The following is a 22,591-nucleotide window of genomic DNA, read 5'->3' on the forward strand; positions in this document are numbered from 1 at the left end:
TTTGTTTCAGAAAAATCAGATACATAATATCTAAAATATTACATAAAACAAGAAATCTTTTTATGTAAAGACATAAAATTTGTCAGCATAATAATATGCATTAGTCATCACTAATATGTGTTGAACAAGTCTAATGAAAACTGGAGACATAGTAGCCTTGGGTCAATACCCAAAATACCCCATAAAACAACAGCTGCATAAAATTAATGTCACGTATTTGACAGAATATGGTTTCTAAAACATAAATCAGCTAATGCTCACCTATGGCAAATGTTTGGCAAACAGTCCTCTCATTTGCTACCATAAATCTCCAGTTCACTTTTGGAAGACATGTCACTCAGCAACATTACTATACCCCTGGGACCACATGAGATCTGACTCAATGTGCCTCTTGGTGCTTTTTTGTCATTAAATACATATGAAAAAGGTTGTCCTCTGACAGCATTTAGACAGAAAATGACTTTCATAAGTACCACTGGAGTAATTAGTATGCTTAGTATAATTAAGAAAAACAAAAATGTGGAAAGTATCACATTAGCATTCAACTTCATTCAAGAATATTATCTCAAACCAAAATTAGGAGAAAGAAGCCAACAAAAGTGTTTTTTGGTACCTGAGCTTCAATTAAGTTTTTACTATAGAGGTTTCTGTCTGATCTCACAGCTTCATAGAGATTTTGCTGCTGTTTTAATTTCGTTTCAGACTCTGCTATCTTCTTTTTATAGTCAAAAATCTGCATTTCCCGTAATTTGATATCTTCCATGTGATGAAGGACCTGTTACAGAAACCATAAGGTTAACACCACCTGTTGCAGAATATGCTATGGATAAAGTTGGTTTTTGTAAGAGCTTCCCATCATGTTATCAATCCAGCAACAATACTGTATAGCTTGGACTGTGAATGAGTGCCCCATTCTCAGTAAACCCTCAAAATATTGAACACAGTGTCAACATTTCAAATTCAGTATTTCATAACATTCAAAAAACTGTATCAGAAAACAACAACTGAATGAAAAACTGCTGGTGACCTTCTACCGCTGTATCATAGAGAAGTATCTTAATTTACTGCACCTCTGTATGGTTTGCCAATTGCACAGTGGCAGATAGGACAGCACTCCAGAGGGTTAACGTCATTGCCCAGAAGATCTTTGGGTGACCTCTCCCCTCTTTGGAACAGCTTTATAGCTCCCGCTGCCTTAAGAAAGTTCAAAACATTCTCAAAGATCCATCTCATCCTGGGAACCCTTTTTTTGAACTATTACCATCTGGCAGACGGTACAAAATAATAAAAACAAGGACAAATAGGCTGAAAAACAGCTTCTGTCCTAGGGCAGTAGCTCTTTTGAATTCTACTGTATAGTGCAGTGTTGGTGCGTTGTTGGAGATTTTCGGTTCAATGTGTGGAGTGTGAAGGATATGTGTTTGTGTTTATTTTCATAATGTGCACTGAAGATGGTGTTTGATTTCATTGTATGAGGTGAAATGACAATAAACTAAAAAATAAAAAATAAAGGAAGATAAAAACAAATAGCTTTCTCTGCAAAAATAGTGCCATTAAGTGCAAGCTAGAATTAAACCAAGAAGTCTCTTATTAACCAATATTTCCTAAATTGTCACAATAATGACACTATTGTTATCAAGCAAACTAATTGCTTTGGTTGGTAAACTTAATTTCCAAAACACATAGTTAATCAAAATATGGTTAACTATGTGTTTAAGCAAGAAGTAAAGGGGCTACATATTTGAGCAAAAATTAATTAATATGTCAATTACTTTGAACCAATATATAATTATATAAGTATAGCATCTGACATGAGTTACTACTTTTCAAATGAATTTGCCATGGCCCAAATTCAATTTGTTTCTATTGGGGAATTAAATTTGTACTATCTAAATTATGTTAATAACTGAAAATATATTGTAATAATCACTTTTGAGATATTCACATCTGAAAAGTTTGTTATATTGTCCCATCTAGATAGTAAGGAATTGTATTTTTTTTTCATACATTATAATAGTTACATATTAAATATCCTTTATTTTGAGCACTAATCTTGTGCAGTGGACAGACTCTCATTTTGGTTAAAAACAGCTATTATCATATTACCAATCCACTGTGTATGAAAAGGAAAAAATAAGGATAGTCATAGCTATTTCTTTCATAGTAACTCTTGGGAATCATTTTGCACGTTATATAATATTCACAAATCACAGTATTAAAATAATCCCCTTCAAGGGGAATTTAAATGACTAGTTTCTTTGAAACTGAAGTCAGCAGAAGATGATTTCTTTTTCGCTACCTCAAAAGGAAGTATATATTTAAGCAGTCACTATCTCTCTCAAATAATCTCTTATTAGAAAAATTATATCAATTCTGTAGTTATGTAGTCTGAACAAGTTATTATCCACTATAGTGTTTCTTTTTTCTCCACACCTGATCTACGTTAGTTTCTCTGCTAATTTCTAGGGAATCCTGTATTTCAAACTGTATTTGATAGTAATTAGTGTGCTGATGGGAAAAGTATCAAAAAAGAAAACAAAGTGAAACAGTACAATTTGTTGTTGCATTCATTGGACATCCTCTGATGAAAGAAAGTCTTTGATATTATGTTTTTTTAATCTCTTTGTCATGCTGAATCTGTTCAAGAATCATTAAATACTAAGTCTGCTAATTTAAATATATATTTATAACTATATGCTTAATGTAAATGTGATTTGAGAAATATAAAATTAAACGATAGAATACTGGTTCTTTCCAGAAAAAATGGTTCCATCAAAACTTCCATTGATATACTTGCTTTAAATCACATATCTTTGGATCATACAATAGAAATATTTTGGAGGGTGACTGCCTGGACAATTGTTATGATTGTGAGCTTGGTATCACTATATTTTGGACAGAACACACATACAGATCTTTTAATCCAAAACTGACCAACCAATGAAATCATATGCCACCTTTCTACCCTTCTCTCATCCCGCCATTTGGCGATTGATCCCCTCCTTCACAGTCCATTCTCTCTACCTATCAGAGAGGTAGTTCTAAAGGGAAGTTATTCAGCTGAGCAATGAGGAGGAGATAGAATATTCCTACCCATAAAGAAAAAATAATACTTTTAGCTTCCTTTCCCTTCCTTGCAATTTCTCTTCTATCACACAACTAGCTCTTAAGGAGCTGTCCAGAAATATCTGATTATATACAATGTAATCAGTAATCTTCCATACTTGGTTAGTAGAGAAAAAGAGGAAGGAGGATGAAGCATAAGCGTCTGAGTGAGCGATTGCAGAGGTTTTGAAACAGGCTGGGTGTCTTACAGCTGATATTTGAAAGGGCATGGCTAGCCCTTTAGTGAATTAATTTCGTGGTGGCTGGAAATGAAATGGCAAAAGCTATAAAGAAAGGGTTTAGGAGCTATAAAGAAAGGGGTGGAGGACCATATTTTCCACAAGAAGAGGCCAACTTACTTTTACAACTTATTTGTTCTAAAAGCATAGAGGAGCTCTATCCAGAAAGCAAGAAATTTAGAATAACAATATTTTTGAATGGTACTAGGATACTTTTCTGTGGATGAATTGTGCTTTCAGTGGCATAAAAGGGAGGAGAAGACAGCTTCATAATGAGGTTCAAAATATATGCTTGGCATTCATAGAATGACTAACAATTTTATTGTTAATTGGCATTTCAGTGGCACTGTAATCCATTCATGCAGAAAGATATTTTACCCTGTTAAATACTTGTGTGTTGAAGAGAATTAACTTCATGATACTTCCTAATTACTCTGGAACCTGTTGTTTTAATTTTATATTCTTACACATCTGCTAATCAACAAAATCCCATACAGTCTTCTCGTGATATTTGTTCCATAGAAATACTCAAATATTCAGTCTAGTGTTCCAATAGTTTTCTACCTCAAGACACAAACAATAATTTTCTTTCATTAATTTTAATTTACTCCCATTCAGCATAGCCCTGTGGTTTCAACATCAAGTTAGGAAAACTTAGTTGAGATGTGGTTCCCCCCCCTTTTTTTTTCAGATTACTATCTACAGCAGGGGTGTCAAACTGAATTTCTTTGAGGGCCAGATTGGCATTGTAGTTCTCCTCTGCGGGCTGGCTGGGGGAGTGTGGGGTAGAGTGGGGAGATGGGATCGACACCTCCTTCAGCACCCTGGTGCAGGGGGCCTCACACACAGCTGCCCCACATCCCGTTTTGGCTGGCAGAGTGCTATAGGAAGCCATCCAGGCTGAAAATGGGGCATGGGTTGCATGTGTGTGCCCCATTTTGGCTGTGAGAGGCACCACAGGCCAGTCCTTTGCTATGTCTATGTCCTAAGAGGTCTGTAGGGGGTGTGCGCAAGCACACCAACGTACCTACCATCCCTGTCCTATTGTTTCTTTTATATATATATTTATTTTTTTTATATGTATCCATGTATTCATAACTATGTTTTTACTTATACCTATTATCTTGTAAGCAATTGACAAATAAAAATAAAATAAATTAAATTTAAAAAAATGTCCAGGCTGGCCTTGCAGACCAGATTTAAGCACCCCTGGGCCAGATTCATTCTGCAGGCCTTGAGTTTGACACCCCTGATCTACATATATCAAAGTAAGAAGTTATATGAATGACACAGAGGAATTTTATTAAAAGATTTTTACTCTAAAGACTATTGAATGATATAAAATCCACACTGAATTCCAAATTAAAATTGAATCACAAAATCAAGTGTATCTTTCAAAAAACTTTCTCCTACCTTCTGTGTGAGATCACTGGCTTCATTAATGTAACGATCTCTCTCTTTCTCCAGCTGAAATATAATCTTCCTCTGTTTTTGAGCTTCATCTTTATAATTCTGAATTTCTTCTTCTAGGTTTTTCTTGGACTGTTCATGGAGCTTAACAAGGTTCATCTGTTTTTGAGTGACGCTAGCAGCCTTCAGTAAGTTCTATTTTAAAAAATCCATGCAGTGAAGTCTAATAATGCCAGATACTCAGAATCAAACTACGCACTGTATAGTTTCTAGACCAGTGCCTTTAACTGCTATAGCAAACTGGTTCTCATACTTACAAAATACACATATCCCTGAAGCAGCCTGAATATACTGTAGAGTCAGTAAACATGTGATAAATATGGAGAAATGAAACTTTAAAGACATGACTAAATAAGACAGAAAAAAATTATCATTCCACGTGGAATCTTTAGTGTTCTTTGATCTTGCTTGATTGCTTGCAGATGTTTTAATATCCAACTAATTAACTTAATCATTTACCTAGGTAACATTAGTTACCTAGGTAAAATTACCAAATGTCTCCACAGTGGAACCTTGAACTACATATATTCCTTTCTGTTGGAAGGAAAATATCATTTATCTGTCAAAAAAATAAGGTTGTAAAGGAGAATATCTTTGAATAAGAGATAAAAATCATATCTAGATATATGGACCTTCATTGCTACGGGGGGGGGATTTCTTCTGATAATCATAAAAAGATAAATTAGCTAATGTAAAGAGGGGTATGGAAGTATAAGAAGAAAAGGGGGAGAAGAGTGAAGTGGAACAGATATCCTGTTTTGGATCAAGGCCAGAAAAAAATGAAAGTAAGCAGTTTATACTAAGAAAGTTATTATTTACATGTTCCTGACAACTGGAGCAGGTAAAAGGAGTAACGCAATTGAAAATATCATGCTGTGTTAAAATATATTTTCCCTCAATTATAAAACCATTCCTAGGCTTCCTGGTATCTCCCACAATATCATCATTTTAAACTACAGTCATGGTGATTGGTAATCCTGTATCAATTCTTCAAGTATACTTCAGCCAATAAACATCAGTTCCCTGTGAAATAGACACTATGATTTCCATATCTATATGAAACATTATCATAAACGCTTTCAAAATCATAGCAATTTATGCAACATATGCAGTTTTATTCTGTGTATGTACTGTATATGTGAGTGCATAATATTTGTGTGACAGCACAACAGCTAAAAATCAGATAAAGATAAGGATCAGATAAAGACTTGGGTAAACTGCAGAATCAGATATATGTACTTACCTTGTTCAATATATCCCTTTCTCTCACCAATTCATCTATAGCCTTCTTATCAACCTCTGCTTGTTTTTTTGCAGCTTCCAGTTCTAAAGTACAAGAAAAAAATGATTTCTGTACTTAAATTGTATGGAGAAATAAAAACCTAATAGAATTATTGCGTTTTTACAAAAAAAAAAAACCTCCACTTCTTTCAATGTTTACTACTCCACCCCCTTTACAAATGTAACAAAATGTTGCACTGTGGAGTGCCCTTGTTCAAGGCTGGGGCATCTAACTCTCTTCCAAGATATTTCTTTTAACTCATCATTCACCACCAGTTTTTCATTTCCTTTTTTACATAATTTCTTTGCCACAAGGAATCTTTAGTCCAGAGAGTTGGGATGCACACCAAAAATACCAGATAGCAGGGCTCTAATATGTAAAATGGGGAATTGACCCTACTTAAAATGGTGGGAGATACACACAGGAGAGGGTGTGCCTTCAGATAACAAGTCTAGAGCCATGTATGGCCATGGCAATTAATATCTTGAATCATGTTCAGAAGCCAATTAGTAATCAATTCAGCAATGTCACTTGAGTTTATCAAAATATGCCTATCCCTGCCCAGACTACTGTATTTTATGCTGGGTGTGGTTTCCAGGTGTTTTTTTAAGGACATGTAGAGTTCATAACAGTAGCCGAAAAGGGAATGATTAGAGTTTGAGTGACTGTGAGCAGGTGCTATCTGCCCTCATATAGAAGCTGTAAGTCTATAATTCCCAAATTACAGACCACCTCTGAGTAGGGCAGTGTAACTTCCCTACAGTTATTAAGCCCACAAAGCCACTTCAGTCAAAGCCTGTTCTTCTTCCACTCAGAATCTATTTCTGTCTTTCTAGGGATCACTTCACATGAATACTTTCAACGGGTCTGTACAGACAAAAGAAATAAACCATAATTACATTGTGTTTTTTTTAATTGCATTGGTGTGAATGGAGGTGGAAATTGAGGTTTTCTATTAAAAAAACCAACCTAACATGTATAAAGAGTGAGTTAAAACAATGAAACATTAAGAAGCCATCATATGTTCACATTTCAATAAGTAAAAAGAAAAACTGGAGCAGAACCACACAAAAAACATTGCTTCTTACCCTTTTCCAGTCCAGCTATCTGATTTTTAAGTGTGTCTCTTTCGCATTCTGCTTGCGTTTTGTTCTCCTCTACAACACGTAATTTTCGCTGCATTACTTCTCTCATTTTGGTTAGCTTTCCAATCTCCTGACGCATCTGAGACACTTCATCTTCTCTTGTCTGGAAAAGACAAGTGAATAAGAATAGACAGATAACAATTAATACAAGTTCTATCATATCCATTTGCTCCTCTATAGACTTGGAAAAATGAAAAAATGATAATATTAAATCACAACATTGTAATAAACTTCCAAAAATATCTAAGGCATAACTTGCATCCCTCATACTTTCTTTTCACATTTTTTTTTATTTAAACAAAGAAACAAAACCAGGGGTGGGATTCAAATTTTTTAACAACCGGTTCTGTGGGCGTGGCTTGGTGGTCATGTTATTGGCTGGGCGTGATCAACTCAATATCACTCATATTGTGGCACGCTTCTCCTCGCCTGGCCTCTCATGACTGTGGGGATGCTGCAACAGTCGTAAGTGTGAAAAATGGTCATAAGTCACTTTTTCCAGTGCCATTGTAACTTTGAGTGGTCATTCCACACAAGCAAAGTACCAGCAAAGGAGGCAAAAAAACTCCAGAAAAGAAGAGACAGGAATTCTAGTCCTGCCAAGAATGTAATAAGGGTTAACGGAGAGGCAGTTTCTGTAAGCAACATCAGAATGTTTCTTTCCTGCCTTCCTTACAGGATTAGGCCAGTAATTTCTTCTAACAACCAGTTCTCCGAACTGCTTAGAATGTTAACAACTGGTTCTAGCAAATAGGTGCAAACTGGTAGAATCACACCCCTGAACAAAACCCTCAATTCACTGACCTCATGACACAGGAAACTTGTCACTACTTCTATCAATACTTATCTAAGGACAACTGGAAAGAGAATTGCTAGACATTATTTTTTCTATTTAGCTTTCTCTAGCATTTTCTCTGCTAAGTTAAATAACTATAGTAAAAGAAAGGCCTGGAACAAATCAGGATGCTGTCCTAAATATCAACCTTGCAGCAATTTTATTTAACCTCGGGCCTATTTCTGAGAGGGGCATTCATAAGATCATGCTACCAGCCACTAAAAATTGAAATGACATGGTTTTTTGTATGCATGAGTTTATAATGTGCCAAATTAAATATCTATATTTTTCCCATCATATTGACCCCTAAACATGGAATATTCCTGCATTTAAATCCAAAGCTGAATAGGTGTATATACACTCATGCTATAACTTTCAGCACCTCTTTAAAATATGTTTCAGCTAAAGGACATTGGCAGATGAGACAAGGTGTTTCAGGAAGGCCTGGACATGCTTGAACATATTTTCCTGGATTGAATATTGAGTATTCTAAACTATGAAATACCAATCAACACATTCTTAATAAATTAGAAAGTGAGCTGAAAATAACAGAATAAAATTTAACAAAGGCAAAGTTCTTTGCTTAGAGAACAGAAAACAAATGTACAGACAATTGTGATGAACACTAATTTGGTAACAGTAATTGTTATAAAATGTTAGGATACTGGTTGATCACAAATTGAGTATGTTTCCTCATGGCTACGTTTATGTTCTCTTCACCATTGAGGCCACAGAAAGTATGTCAATACTTTGTATTGCCTCTGTAGCCAATCTTTACTATGCCTCAACAATGAAAATGAAGAACAGTGCTGTCCTTATAGATTTATTAGGAGATAGTTCTCATGGTTTCCCTAGCTTCCCTTTCCTTCCCACCAAGCACATCTACCAGCAGGAAATCAACCACAAATCACCCTCCATGATTTATACTGAAGCAAGATTGGAGACTTCTGGAGTCACTCTTCAATTTAATCCATTCCCACCTTACACTCACCAACCAATCAAACAAAAGAAGTTATTTTTTTCCCCCTAAATATACTATATACAAACAAATACTATCCACTGGAAAGGCACTGATATGCAAGGCTTTTGGTTAGATTAGCAAAATTGTACTGATGAATGGTAGCATCATGAGTTTCATTTTGGAAAAAGATTGTCCAATGTTTTCAGCCATGAACATTTCAGATCCAAAGAAAAGAATAGTACTAAATAAAAACAAGAAAGATATTAGAGACCAACATGGAACAGAAAAGACACAGTAATTTAAAGAGCAAATTATAAAAAATAATATGCAGTTACGCAAACAATTCTTATACATGCTTATCTTACAGATCAAAGTAGACATATTAATTTTGTGAATTCATATTTATGTTGTGTAAACAGCAGCTTACAGGGGACAGAAAGAAGAAGCACTTTCCTTCACGCTCACATGTTTTTCGAAACCTATTATTTGAATTTCAACAAAAAGTGCCAAACATCAAATATTGAAATATATGAACTGCAAATACTAATAATCCATAATGGATTACAATTTCAGAATTGGCATTATTCTGGATATTGCCCTAAACTTACTCTCAATTCGGTGGTTTTCTGCTGATTTTCCTGCATTAGTTGTTCAATGGCTAAACTGTGTTGCTCATTCTCTAATTGAAGCTTGGTATTTCTTGCTGTAGATTGTTCCAGTTCTTTTGTGGCTCTTTCATTCAGAATCTGCAAGATTATGGCATAAAGAAGTCAATTTCTTTGTGTAATCAGATTTTGTGGTAAACTCAGTTTGGTTCTGATTATTACATGCTACTTATCACCATAAAATAATCTAATAAGTGAGTTATGTGACAATTGCTTGACAGCTGTAGTAAGAATGGAGCTTCTAACAAGTAACACTGCAGGTATAATTCTTTTTCCAGAATCAGTTGAAGAATAAATATTGTAATGACAGTTTCCCATTTAGAGACAAAATGTACATTTTCAGTAATTGTTATAAATGAACAAGATAGTCAAATGGTTTTAATCAACAGAATTTAAAAGGAGCTATGAATTTTAGCTACTCCTATATTAATGAAAAAAGGTTTATTACTCATAGTAGAGGACTTTCTTTATCATTGCAAATAGATCCCAGGTCCAGTTGCATCAGACCCAAATAGGATGAAGGTAATCAGAAATGTTAACACATGCTAATGGACCTAGAAAAGTTATTAGTGATAGAGCCATGGTATGAAGGGGAAAAAAAACATTTTCACACATATTTTAACATTTTCCCTCATATTTTATTGTGGGATTTTTATAGGCAATTTGTTAAGCAATAAAAAAAAGAGGATTATAGAGTTAAATGGCCATTGACTCAGCAGAGCAATTTTTGTATTTTATGGTACTAACATTCCTAGTTTTTCCTCCCATCGTTAGTCCAACTTTACTGAAAATAGCCTTTTTTGCCCTTAAAATTTATTGATTATAAATATATTTGGATATGCATATTCTCTAGGGTTCCACAACAAAGTATATTAAAGTACAAAATAATGGTATTTATTTAGAAAATGTAACAGGTAATTTTCCCTTCTGCTAGTCAAATATGAAAATTCCTAATTCAAATGATCAAATAATTCTTTAAAAAGTCCAGCAGGTTTAAAACAAATATAACTTATTTTGTGAAATAAAAAAGATACATTCACCTTGGATCTGGCATTGCCTTCTGCTTTCTATATCTTAAATTAAGAACTTACATTTTTGTGAGAAAAGAATTTGATGATCAGGCATTACTATTTTAATCTAAAAATTACCACACATAGTACATTTTAGATGCAGAGCAGTATGTGTGGAATATATAGGTAGTCCTCAACTTATGACCAAAATTAGGACTGGAATTTCAGTCGCTAAGCAATGTGGTTGTTACAGGAATCATTGGGTGAACAGACTTGATTTTATGATCATATTTACCATAGTCATTAAGTGAATCTGGCTTCCCCCATTGATTTTGCTTGTTGGATACCAGCTGAAAATTTTGCAAATTGTAATTACGTAAATGCAGGATGCTGCAATTGTTGTACAGTTGCCTAAATCATCTCTAAATCATGATCATGTGAGCACAGGAGCCCTAATTTTGAGGCAGTTTTTAAGTCTCTTTTTTTAGCATCATCGTAACTCCTAAACATCATTAAATGAATGGTTGTTAAATCATGGACTAACTCTATTGTCATTCGATGCCTGAAAACAACAGTATCAAAACTAACTTACTGATATCACCCAGAATTTTTAAATAGATCTTTGCATTAATTTTATAAGACACAACATTCTCCAATGAGTCAGATTCCCTTTCTTCAAAATAAACTGTTTGGTTTTACTGAAACATTCTACTGATTAATAATTTTCTTTGTCACTTGCATGACTCATGAAATTTCCAAAAGGGTTTTCCTTCAAAAAGAAATATGTTACAATTACCAAAGTTCTTTTTCTGCTGACTAAAAAATCCTCCTATAAGATTTTTTCAGTACCAGGGGAAATGGCCTGAAAAAAAATCAACAAATTTCAGAAGATACTTTTAAGACTGGGACAGAAAAACGCTACCATAGGAAATTACATTTTATTTTTTAAAAAACATACTGAGATCTTACAATATTACTTGCTTACAATGGGGGCAGGTGGCGCAACATTTCAACTGATATTTTCACCATTATCATATTCTAAAGCCAACTTGGGTGAACACACATAGAAATACTGAAATTTCTATCCATGTTTATATCCATGATTCAATTTATTATTTTCTGAAGTTAGAAACTCCTATATGTTTTAAATGTGGTCTTGGTCTAAGAACTTAAAATGTGTGTTAATGGGAATCTTTAAAAATACCTTTTGTTCCTTAAGCTGTTGTTCACATTTCAGGAGTTCCTCCTTGCTTTTATTTAAACCCTGCTGCATTGTCTTTATATCAGCTATTTTGAACTCTAATTCATTTTGAAGTTGTTTCAATTCTCTTTCCATTTTTTCTTTCTTTCGTGTTTCCCGTGAAGCCTCATTTTGACGCATCTGGATTTCCTGATGGAGCTATAACAGCACCAAACACAAAAATTCTAAGAAAAATTCATGCTACATTAATCTGTTAAAATATCTTAACTAGATTCATTATTTTCTTTTTAAAATATGTTTGGAATTTTATAATGTACTAGAGAAATTGTGACTCACTGGTCAATGCCTTTCAGAAATATTTCTTTACAAGATTTTACAATGCCTTCAACAACGACAGAACTTCTAATGTCCTGCCTTCACTGGAAACGTTGAGATGCATTCAGAGATGTATCTGTCTCAAACAGTATAGTCAAACATTAACATAATGTTTTATCACATTTTGTATTATGTCATAAACTGTTTTCTGATCATTTTATATCATAAAATGTTTTATAAAATTTGCCAGTTTTGAGTCCCATGGTAGTTACGGGTCACAGATGTTAGACATATTCTATAAGTTAACCCCTTTGAGGTACCTTGATTCAAATTGTTGTACTGTGATGCACTTGTTTCACCCAGTTAAAGATTACAAAAATTAGAGTTTTAGTAGTATGAAGGTAGATTAGAAATGGACAAGATAATGGCAGAAATTGTATATTTGCAAAACAGAATTAAAGAAATGAAGTTAAGGTTAACACAAAAAAATGGTGGCAAAGATTAAATACTGGATGAAAAGCAAGGAATATATGACTAGAATATGACAAGAATAATTTTGTCAAATCAAGTTTACTTGACAGAAATTTAAAGGAAAAAAAGTTGAATAATTCAAATAGAGTAAGATTCGGGGATTGGGAAAGGAGAAGCAGACATTCTTCTTTTTAAAATATTAATGTATTGAAAGATACAATGATTAAAAAACTAAGAGAAATTAAAAACAGAATAAAGGGAATAATAGAAGATACAGAAAAGAACAAGAAAACAGAAAAAATAAGAATAAAGAAAAAGAAAATATGATTTCTTAATCGCAAATATAAACTATTTTAGTACACATCTTTTCTTAAAATACAACAAATGATCTCTTCTTCTTGTAACCCATCTCTTATCTATAAATAAATCCTTAAAATTTCAAAATTAACAGCAATCTGAGAAATCTTATGTACCTATAGTAAATCTACTATAATATACACACACATACAAAATACCATACACATACATATTATATATGTATGTATGTATAATATATCATATAGTGAGATGGGTGTCAATAAATAAATAAATCATCCATTTAGAATAGAGAATTATTTCATCTGTTTTGGTAAAGATTATTTACATGGATTATGTATCTAAATCATAACAATAATTGTCTCAAGTACATGCAGTGTCTCTACAGAAATCCACTACCTGCTACTTCCTTCCTTTGATATGTTCACACACAAACTTTCTTCAGGAAAGGCTTACTGTTCTTAAGAACCATGGTGTAGCCAATGAATCCAGATGAATTCATGACACAGGTGTGCATTTCAACCTTCATTTTGTTAAATCATTTTTCTCCTTTAAGAAGGCTAATAACAGAGGGAAAGAGGTTCACCACTGGAACAGTATATATATAATAGCTGATGCACATTTATCTGGGCATTAAACTTCATTAGAAAGTTTTTAAAAATCCATGATAATAACTAAAGAAAAATTGAGAAGTATGAGAAATATGAGAAAAATTGTATGCATTACAAAAACACAACTCAAATTATCCTGTACCTCAGCCAGATATCTCTGGTTGGAGAACAATAATTAGAAGGAAAACAAAATAAATTATCATAAAGATCATAGCTGTAGAATGGAAATCTAAAGAATTGGAGCTATTTCCACCTGAAATAATTTCATATTTAGATTTCCATAATAATTATAGTAGCAGCGATACTATTCAACATTCCATATTAGAAAATTTTGTTACTTTTTTAGATTTGAAATATAATTTTTAAAAATTCTCAGATTACTTTAAATCTGGCAAAAAAAAGAAGTGCCTTACAGAAAACAAACTGTTCACAGAAACAGGGCATCCTCCTACAGAACTGCCAGAAAAAGAAGTGAAGGAAATGAAACAACAGTTATGAGCCTTGTAAGTAAAATGCAAAGACTGAATAGCAATCTAGTCAAAGCAACAATGACTATAACACAATTACACAAACCTGAGCAATAGTAGATTCTGCTTCAAGTTTTGTCTTTTCTGCCTCTTGCTGTTGATCTGACATATTCGCTACACTATCACGTAACTTTACAACTTCTGCCAAAAGCTGGTCTCTCTCTTTTGTTACTTCTTCTTTAAATTTTAACAATTCTCGCAAGCTGAAAGAAAACAAATCTCTATTGTGAGTTGAAATTTCTTAGAAAATAATTAGGTAGCAAAATTTGCTAGCATATTACTCCACTTTGATTACCCCCATCCCAATTGTTAATTAAATTACATATGTGATACAATTACTAAAAACATCCATTTTGTACAAGGAATAATTTAAATGGTTTCTTCAACACATGTGGAAATTTTCCTATATCCTCTTTCGGCACTTCTGTTGAAAACTTGGCCTGTTTATGGAACATGATAATAATTAGATCAGTTTACTTTCTTTCTTTACACAGTATAATCTTAATCCCCTTGGTTTCATGGGGAAGTAAGGTCAATGAAGCAAGAGAAGTGCTCATTTGAGCAGAAATAGAGAAAATCTCAGAATGAATCTGGCTGACCATAAAAAAGGAGGCAGTGAAGAATTTATCCATAGTCAGAACAGATTTGTTTTGTTTCTTCTGCAGTGTGTTATGGCAGCAACAATACCACTTAGGAAACAAGAATAGTTAGTGTCTTGCTGTGAGCAGCTTCATTTTATGTACATAAGAAGTTTACCACAATTGCTTTGATTTGAATTCTACTGCTAGGGCAGAGTATAGTCTCAGTAATGCACTACTTCTCTTTATAGAGGAAAATCTCGATTATTGCCTGGTTAAGTTTGTGACTTATTATTTGTGGTCCTAAATAGCATAGTTTACAAACAGGTTTAACTTGAAAACCATTGTAAAATACAAAGTTTTGAATACACAAATCTAAAATAAGGGCAGTATTTACATAACAACATGCCTAAATTCATATAACCTCTATAAGAATAAGATATAATGGATAACAATCTTTTCGGATCTCTCATAGGCCCAACTTACTTGTGCTCTTGACCCAATGATAATCCAGATCCTTGTTCTACTAATTTAGTTAAGTTCATAATTTCCTCCTTAAGAGACATGATGGTTTCTTTTGCTTTCTGTTCTTTCTCATATGCTGCATCCACCATTTTCCAAGCCTTTTCTATCTCCTATTGTTGTTAGACAATAACAATTACACATCATATGGTATTTAACTTGAAAAATCACAACGATTCTTTAACTTCTACCTTAAATAATTTCATATTTAAATTTCCGTAATAGCTATAGTAGCAGTAATACTATTCAATATTCCATATTAGGACATTTTGTAAGTTTTATTTTTAATTGATTTATGTCAGACTCTTGAGTTTTACTTAAAATTCATTGGAAGAAAGCTTTTAGATGTATGTAAACAGTTGGTTTGATAGATAACCAAATATAGAAAAACTCTGAGCTACACTAGGAAGTATTTTTAATACATCTCAGCAATTACATATAGGGCTGACTAACAAAGGTCGCCAGCAATAACACAGAAGCAATATACCACTAAATCCTAGAAACCTTGCTTCCTCATCAACTCAGGACAACCAGGAATTGATTTTTTTTCTTTTTGTTCTTTTATTCAGTTGTTTTGGGCCTGTTTACGAGACAGATGAAAACAAGGTCATCCTGTATTTATGGCCTTCTGTTACATTGCCTGCTATGCCTCACAGCCCTATTTCACTATATACCTTGAGGGAAAGCAGCTTGGGAATAACATTTAAAAAGAAAAATAAAAAGACTTGATGATCAGATAAAAGAATAAAACAGTTCACAACATCTTGTTTTAATGAATCTATGGTGAAATAAATTTAATTTTTTCTAAGGTTTATTCATTGAACATCCTCAGAAAGCGATAAGAGGTAGTGAATGGACTGATTATGGTTGAATATATGATTTTTTAAATAATCAGTTGCTGTCTAATTTGGGCAGATGAAAAAGATATCAAAGGAACTCCTTACAATTTAATGCCACAACAAACTTTCTTGGAATCTGCAAATACTGAGGATGAAGGGTTTGGGGGGACCTAATGTGTTTGCAGTATCTTCTGGATGCTTCACAAATGAAATAAACAGTGAACTAGCAGAACTCCATAAATCTTCATATTAGTGTTTTTTAATGCAAAATCCTTATTTGAAGTGTCCCATTCCTGAACATCTTTAACCCAGTATCATAGTGGATTCTGTAAACTGATACGTGTTTTACTTGTATTTTTATTTTATTGATCAAATTTTTAAAACTACCCATCTCCACCCACAGAGCAATTCTAGATGGTTTACAAGTAAAAAATTAAAAAAACTATATAGAAATTTACAATTTAAAAAGGCAAATATGGATTAAAAATTAATATTAAAAGTTAATTAAAAGGCAGAGGGGGGTTCCGTCCTATAGCTGTATGCTCTTCACCAGGTGGGACCGGCCGATGTAATAGGAGGAAGATGGTTCTCTAGGTAACCTGGCCCCCATGCCATGTAGGGCTTTAAGGATTATAATGAACAACTTGAATTTGATCCAAAAGCAAGCTGGCACCCAAGGCAGCTCATGCAGTAAAGGTGTTACATGCACCATTCCTTAGGTGTCCAAGATTGCCCATGCAGCCATATTCTCTATCAGCTGAAGATTCTGTATACTTTTCAAGGGTAGCCTTATGTGGACCACGCTGCCGTAATCCAAACAGGAGATGACCAAGGCAGAAGTGATTCCCTATCTGCTTATTCTCATGTATACTTTTGTACATCCTGCTTCTGAGCATTGTTTGTTGGTTGCTTAGTCAATGTTTGGGTTACAGTTACAACTCTGGTCAACTAATATAGGATTCAGTTCAAAAACATAGATCAAAAGAATGAAACATAATATATAAAAAGCATGATTCAGGCCAACTCACAATCAATCGTTTAAACCAGGGGTCCCCAACCACCGGGCCCCGGATGCGTGACTGCAGCCATTACTACGTGTGCGACCCACCCCGGCCCTGCACATGTGCGCACAACTTCCCATGCATGTGCAACCCTCTATGTGCCGCACACCTGTGCGCATGCGCACACATCTTCCACATATGCCCCATCCCCCGTGCATGCACAGCAGATACCTGACAATCAGCTGGCTGGCGGGAGACATGCGTGCATGCGCAGTGCACCTGATCTGGGACGACACTTGCCATAGGTTTGCCATCACAGTTTTAGGAGAATCAAAAATCATACAAATACATTTTACAAATTTGTTCTCACCATTGAAAACAATATATATTGTTTGATACATTGCTCTGTATTTGTTAATCAAGATTATAAGTCATGTTTTATTTTACCCTTTTCAATGATGTTATTGTTGTTTGATCATCCTGAGAGAGCTTTAGAGCAGTAGCTACTTTAGCCGAATTCACCACAATCTCTGCATTCAGTTCCCTGCATTTTGCCATGAGACGCTTTTCATTCTCATATGACTTTTTTAGCACCGCATGGAGCTTCTCGTATTCCACACGAAATTTCTCCAGGCTTTGATCTCCTGTAAGTTCACTGATGACTTCTTGGAAGTCTTTCTCCAAAGCTTCAAAAACATTTTCTTCTATTACAGGCTTATCATACTTTTCCTGTATGGGAAGAAATCAAAAACTATTATATCCTAGCCAAAAATATCAGATCTAAATGGTGATATATTAGGGATTATGTATTCTTTGTGATTATGGAAATTCTACTCTAATCTTGTTTTAAAAATTTTGCTTTAAACTTTTGCCTTTAAATAAATATTTAGAATATTATATAAGCATATATAATAAAGTTCTACAATTAAGCAAAACATCCCATGTATGTCCAGTAGGTTTATATATTTTAAATCTAATTTTATATGTATTCATCTTGATATATAAAATTATACATTCATGAAGCTCATATTTTTACTAAATAATTATTTCTTCAACAGTTAATGTGAGGAAAATGCAGAGAGATATATACATTGCTCTAGATGTAAATAATATTCCAGCTCTGACACCATTTATATATAAATTTGTTCATTCTAAAATAAGACTAAATTGATCCTAATGATTATGTCATTCTCCTCTATGTCCTGAATGAATTCTTTATTCTTTCATCTTACTCTATTCTTATCATTTTAGAAACAAGCAAAATTGTTCATGTTGTACCCTTGTATCTATACTGAACTTATAGCCCACAATAAAACTATTTTTATTCTTAAAGCTTGAAGTTTAATGGTATTTTGTTTATGATATACTACTTGGTGACAGAAATATGAACGAAATCAAGCTGAAGTAAAGTTTTCTGTGGGCTAAGCAAAGTAGTACGATTGTTTCTGTTTTATTTTTCCAAACTGAATTCATGCCAACCCCAGTTATTCAGACCATAAAACATTCTTTATAGTCCCCATGTTAGCCCAGAGTATCAAAAAGCACAGACTGAAGCTAAATGAGTGACAGAAGGAAAGTTTATAACAGAACAGTTGCTGCAAAAAGCAAAAGAAAATGGGTTCATCTGAAGAAATCCCTGTAGAAAGAGCACAAACTCAAATAAAAGAAGTGAGGGAAAAATATGAAGTGAGAGGAAAACAATGGAGAAACAAAGAAAAAAATACTCTGGATTAAAACTATATTCAGGAATGACTTTTGAGCCAGAGAGATAAGAGACAGGGTTGTAGAAAGAAAAAGAAACAATAATAATAAAGAACAAAAAGGAGAGAAGCTCTGAGTAATTAACTGAATGAGGAAAATCTAGTATACTCAATACAGAAGAAAGAAAATCATAAATAAGCGCATTTCTAAACCCGTTACGTCCACAGAGGGCATCAAAAAAGAAAATATGTAGTATCTTCAGCATAATCAAAGCCCTGCCCATTTTGTGTGTGCACTGTTGTACACACATACATAGGGGAGGTCCTTTGATCACACTGCTGCAACCATCATCTTGACTATTTTGCTCGCCCATGCACATGCTACAGCTCTAAACTAGTTTTAAACATTTTCCATTTTTATCAATGTAGAAGGATAATATGAAATAATGTAGCATGGTTAAAGAAAGAATCACAAATGTATATAGCAAAAGCATTACTATGTGAGAAAAGAAAAAATTGGAAATAACTGAAGGCCATAGAAGGAACAAACAGTCCAGTATACTCTAAATATTTTGGATTGTGAACCATTCTGGTCCAGGCTGATGGAACTTGAAAACATCTGAAGGACTAGAAATAAAGCATAGAAAAATAGAAAAAGAAAAAGAATAGAAAAATAGAAAAAGAATGGAAAGCAATGATTAAGAGGCATTCAGAAAGAATGGAGCAGGAAATCTATAAGGGTAAGTAATGCTTGTGTAATTTATCACAACAAAATCATTTCCTGATAATATCCTATTTTCTTCCCCAGGAGATTGACTTCATCTCCTCCCCAGACCATGACTAAAATAGCCTCAAGGTCTTATTAGCTGTATTCATATAAAAGTATTTTTTTCTTTAATTTTATCTCACCATAACTTAAGGTTTTCTAAAATTTAGTATGCTTTGCTATTTCTTATCCTGAAGTGAGGTTAGTTGACTGTGATAGTTTTGGTCACATGATCTAGGTTGCAGCATAAACAGAGGCATGCTTTACCAGGGAATGAGAAGCGTGTATATGACTCCTATTCTCCATGCACAAACCAGCCTTGGGAGTTGCCCCCAAGCACTTGCCCACTCCATTAGTACTCATTTTCCTGAGTTTCTTTTATAACTAAAATCAACCTTCTGTTTCTAACCCCAATTTATCTCATATTTAAGACGAGAGTAGATCTGCAGATTTTCACCATTTTATTTGTGGAAAAAGAATGAGCATGTTTGAATTAATCCACCTTTACAGAAATTATATTTATCTTAAAATGTAGCAATTCTACCATACATCAATGCACTCTCCAAAAATAGAGACACTGAAGCTCTCTCAGCTGTGGCTTGTTTACCAATTTTCTTTATTTGTTTCCATCACTGTTGCAGGAAGTAAGATGTTGCCCATTAGCTAGTCAATTTCGGCATGTTCTAATCCCGGTTCTATGGTATGGCAAGATATGCCTCCTACTTCTCTGTAACTATTTCTGTCTTGCAGCTTTTCCAAATGTTTATTTCTTATCATTTTAATTTGGGAGATGCTCAAATAAGATATAAGAGAAGGGACAGACAAAATAACTAATGTAGAGAAAGCAGAAAAGTGAAAAACAACTAATATTTGTTTCAGTTCTCAGGTTTGTGAAATCTGGCTGGTGATAAATTGGAAAACGGGTAACAAAATTAGAGGGGAAAACCAGATACCTTGCCAGAAGATACCACTTTGAATGACTCAGAAGAGACATAAGAGTGGCAAGATACAAACCAATGAGGCAGTAAGTTTAATATTTATGTTGTTTTGTAGAGTTTGTAAAATTCAGTAGTGGGAAGGAGCCTTACAAAAAAAAATTCTCAGGAAATCTTATTCCCACTTCTTGGTGGTAATTATAGTCTAGGTATCAGGTTGAATCAACTTTTATTGGACAAATTTATCAATGGGGTTTCTAGAATATGAGACTGGTCAAGAGAAAATAACAGGAAGAATTGGGTGGGTGGGAACCCAATAATGTACATATCAAAAATAATAATATACTTATTCTGGGACAATAACAGAAAATACAATACTATATGAGAAATAATCCCATTCTAGTTAAATTATCCATTTTGTGATTTACAGGAACAATACTGTGGAGACTTTGACTTGTCCACTCCTGAATTCTGGGAAGATTGTAAGATTCAAGGAAATAGATTATAAGTTTGCAAATTAAAATAAACAGAACTTTATTTATTCCATTTATTTAGCTACTTAATCCAATTGACTCCAATTAGTCATGACTATCTTTTCCGTTGGTCTATTGCAAGTTTGAACCAATCCGAGATTATTAGCGGCTTGAGTGTGTGGGGAGGAATCTAGATAGCCCTCGACTTAAGACCACAATTGAGCCCAAAATTTCTGTTGTAGACGTTTAAGTGAGTTTTGCCCCGTTTTACAACCTTTCTTGCCTCAGTTGTTAAGTTGAATCACTGCAGTAGATAAGTTAGCAACCCGGTTTCTTAAGTGAATCTGGCTTCCCCATTGGCTTTGCTTATCAGAAGGTTGCAAAAAAGGGGATTACATGACCTTGGGACAATCATAAATATGAATAAATTTGCCAAGCATCTGGATTTTGATCACATGGTCATGTGGAGGCCATCAAGTTCCTAAGTGTGAAAAATGGTCCTAAGTCACCTTTTTCCAATGCTGTTGTAACTTAGGTCACTAAACGAACAGTTGTAAGGACCATTTGTACATTTTTCAGTTTCTAAAAACATGCAAGTGAATCCACACCGTGGTGTAAAAGATGATTCGATTGACAACGGAAAACGACCTTCCTTCCATGAACTAAGTAAGCAGCCTAAGGCAACCTCCGAGGTATCCAAGGCTACCCTTCATTTCCTCCGGTGGGTGGGTCGCTTCCCGCTCCCCTATTAAAAAGGGCGAGGTCTGGGGGAGGCGACGTAGAGCGATCTAAAAAGCGTCAGCATGGGGAAGCGGGGAGTCTCACACTGCTGATAGGAAAGACACGGGAAAATAAACGGAGGAGGATGAATTGCCTGGACGGGAGCTCACCTCAGCCATGTCTGCAGGGAGGGGGCGATAGGCAGCCCCGGCGCGCGAGGGGGAGAAGAAAGAGAGCGGAGTCCCCCACTGGCTGAGCCGGGCTGAAAGCCGGTGGGTCTCCCGGCTGAGTCTCCGCAGCTGTGTACGCGGCAGCGCTCTCGTCTCTTAGCAACGTCCCCTCCTTCTCTCCTTTCCTTCCAGCGCCCCCTGGTGGGACACATCAGGGAGAGTTCACGCTCGGCTTGTGGAAGCAAGGAGGGAAAGAAAGGGAGGCGCTGGGCCGCTTTTCTCCAGCCGGGATGGAGCGGATGGTTGTTATTCTCGTGCACCCACCGCGTTTAGGCTTTCCTCTTTTTCTTTGTTTCCTGCTTCATACTCGGACCTGGCGTTTGCTTCTCTCATGTGCTCTGCTGCCCCGAGGCTTGGGGAAAGGAGGCGTTTATTACGAAAACGCTCGAATAAAACGCATCCTATTAAGGCAAAAGGCGCAGCAGTAGCAAAAGAATTGTTGCTTTATTTCCACGGTTTCTGGGCAGAGAGGGTCCCGATCCTGCAAGTTCTTCCCTTATAAATGTGGAGGGACGCAAATGTAAGGGGGCGTGGATAAGCGCACAATCGTGCCTACCATCCCTGTCCTGCGGTCCCCAATTATTAGTACCTATTTATACTTACGTTTATTCTTATTTCTATTATGTTGTAAGTGTTTGACAAATAAATAAAATAAATAATGTCCGTGCAAAATTG

At 34.8% G+C, this 22,591-nt stretch overlaps 1 protein-coding gene across 1 annotated transcript in view; it reads right to left on the reverse strand.

Moving 5' to 3' along the window:
* CFAP58 (cilia and flagella associated protein 58) overlaps positions 1-21,982 on the reverse strand; it is a 60,291-nt gene extending 38,309 nt beyond the window's left edge. The window contains exons 1-10 of the mRNA XM_087932778.1: positions 21,857-21,982; positions 17,540-17,821; positions 15,217-15,365; positions 14,199-14,355; positions 11,917-12,111; positions 9,646-9,783; positions 7,185-7,344; positions 6,058-6,140; positions 4,758-4,949; positions 614-775 (exon numbers count right to left, since the gene is read on the reverse strand). Of these exons, the coding sequence (XP_087788904.1) occupies positions 614-775; positions 4,758-4,949; positions 6,058-6,140; positions 7,185-7,344; positions 9,646-9,783; positions 11,917-12,111; positions 14,199-14,355; positions 15,217-15,365; positions 17,540-17,821; positions 21,857-21,865 (1,527 nt within the window). The 5' untranslated portion in view covers positions 21,866-21,982. The remainder of the gene's footprint in view (positions 1-613; positions 776-4,757; positions 4,950-6,057; positions 6,141-7,184; positions 7,345-9,645; positions 9,784-11,916; positions 12,112-14,198; positions 14,356-15,216; positions 15,366-17,539; positions 17,822-21,856) is intronic.
* Positions 21,983-22,591: the final 609 nt, after the last annotated feature.

This window comes from Pseudonaja textilis, chromosome 4 (genome assembly GCF_049901715.1).
Source record: "Pseudonaja textilis isolate UNSWEBS1 chromosome 4, rPseTex1.2, whole genome shotgun sequence".
NCBI classification, from domain to species: Eukaryota; Metazoa; Chordata; class Lepidosauria; order Squamata; family Elapidae; genus Pseudonaja; species Pseudonaja textilis.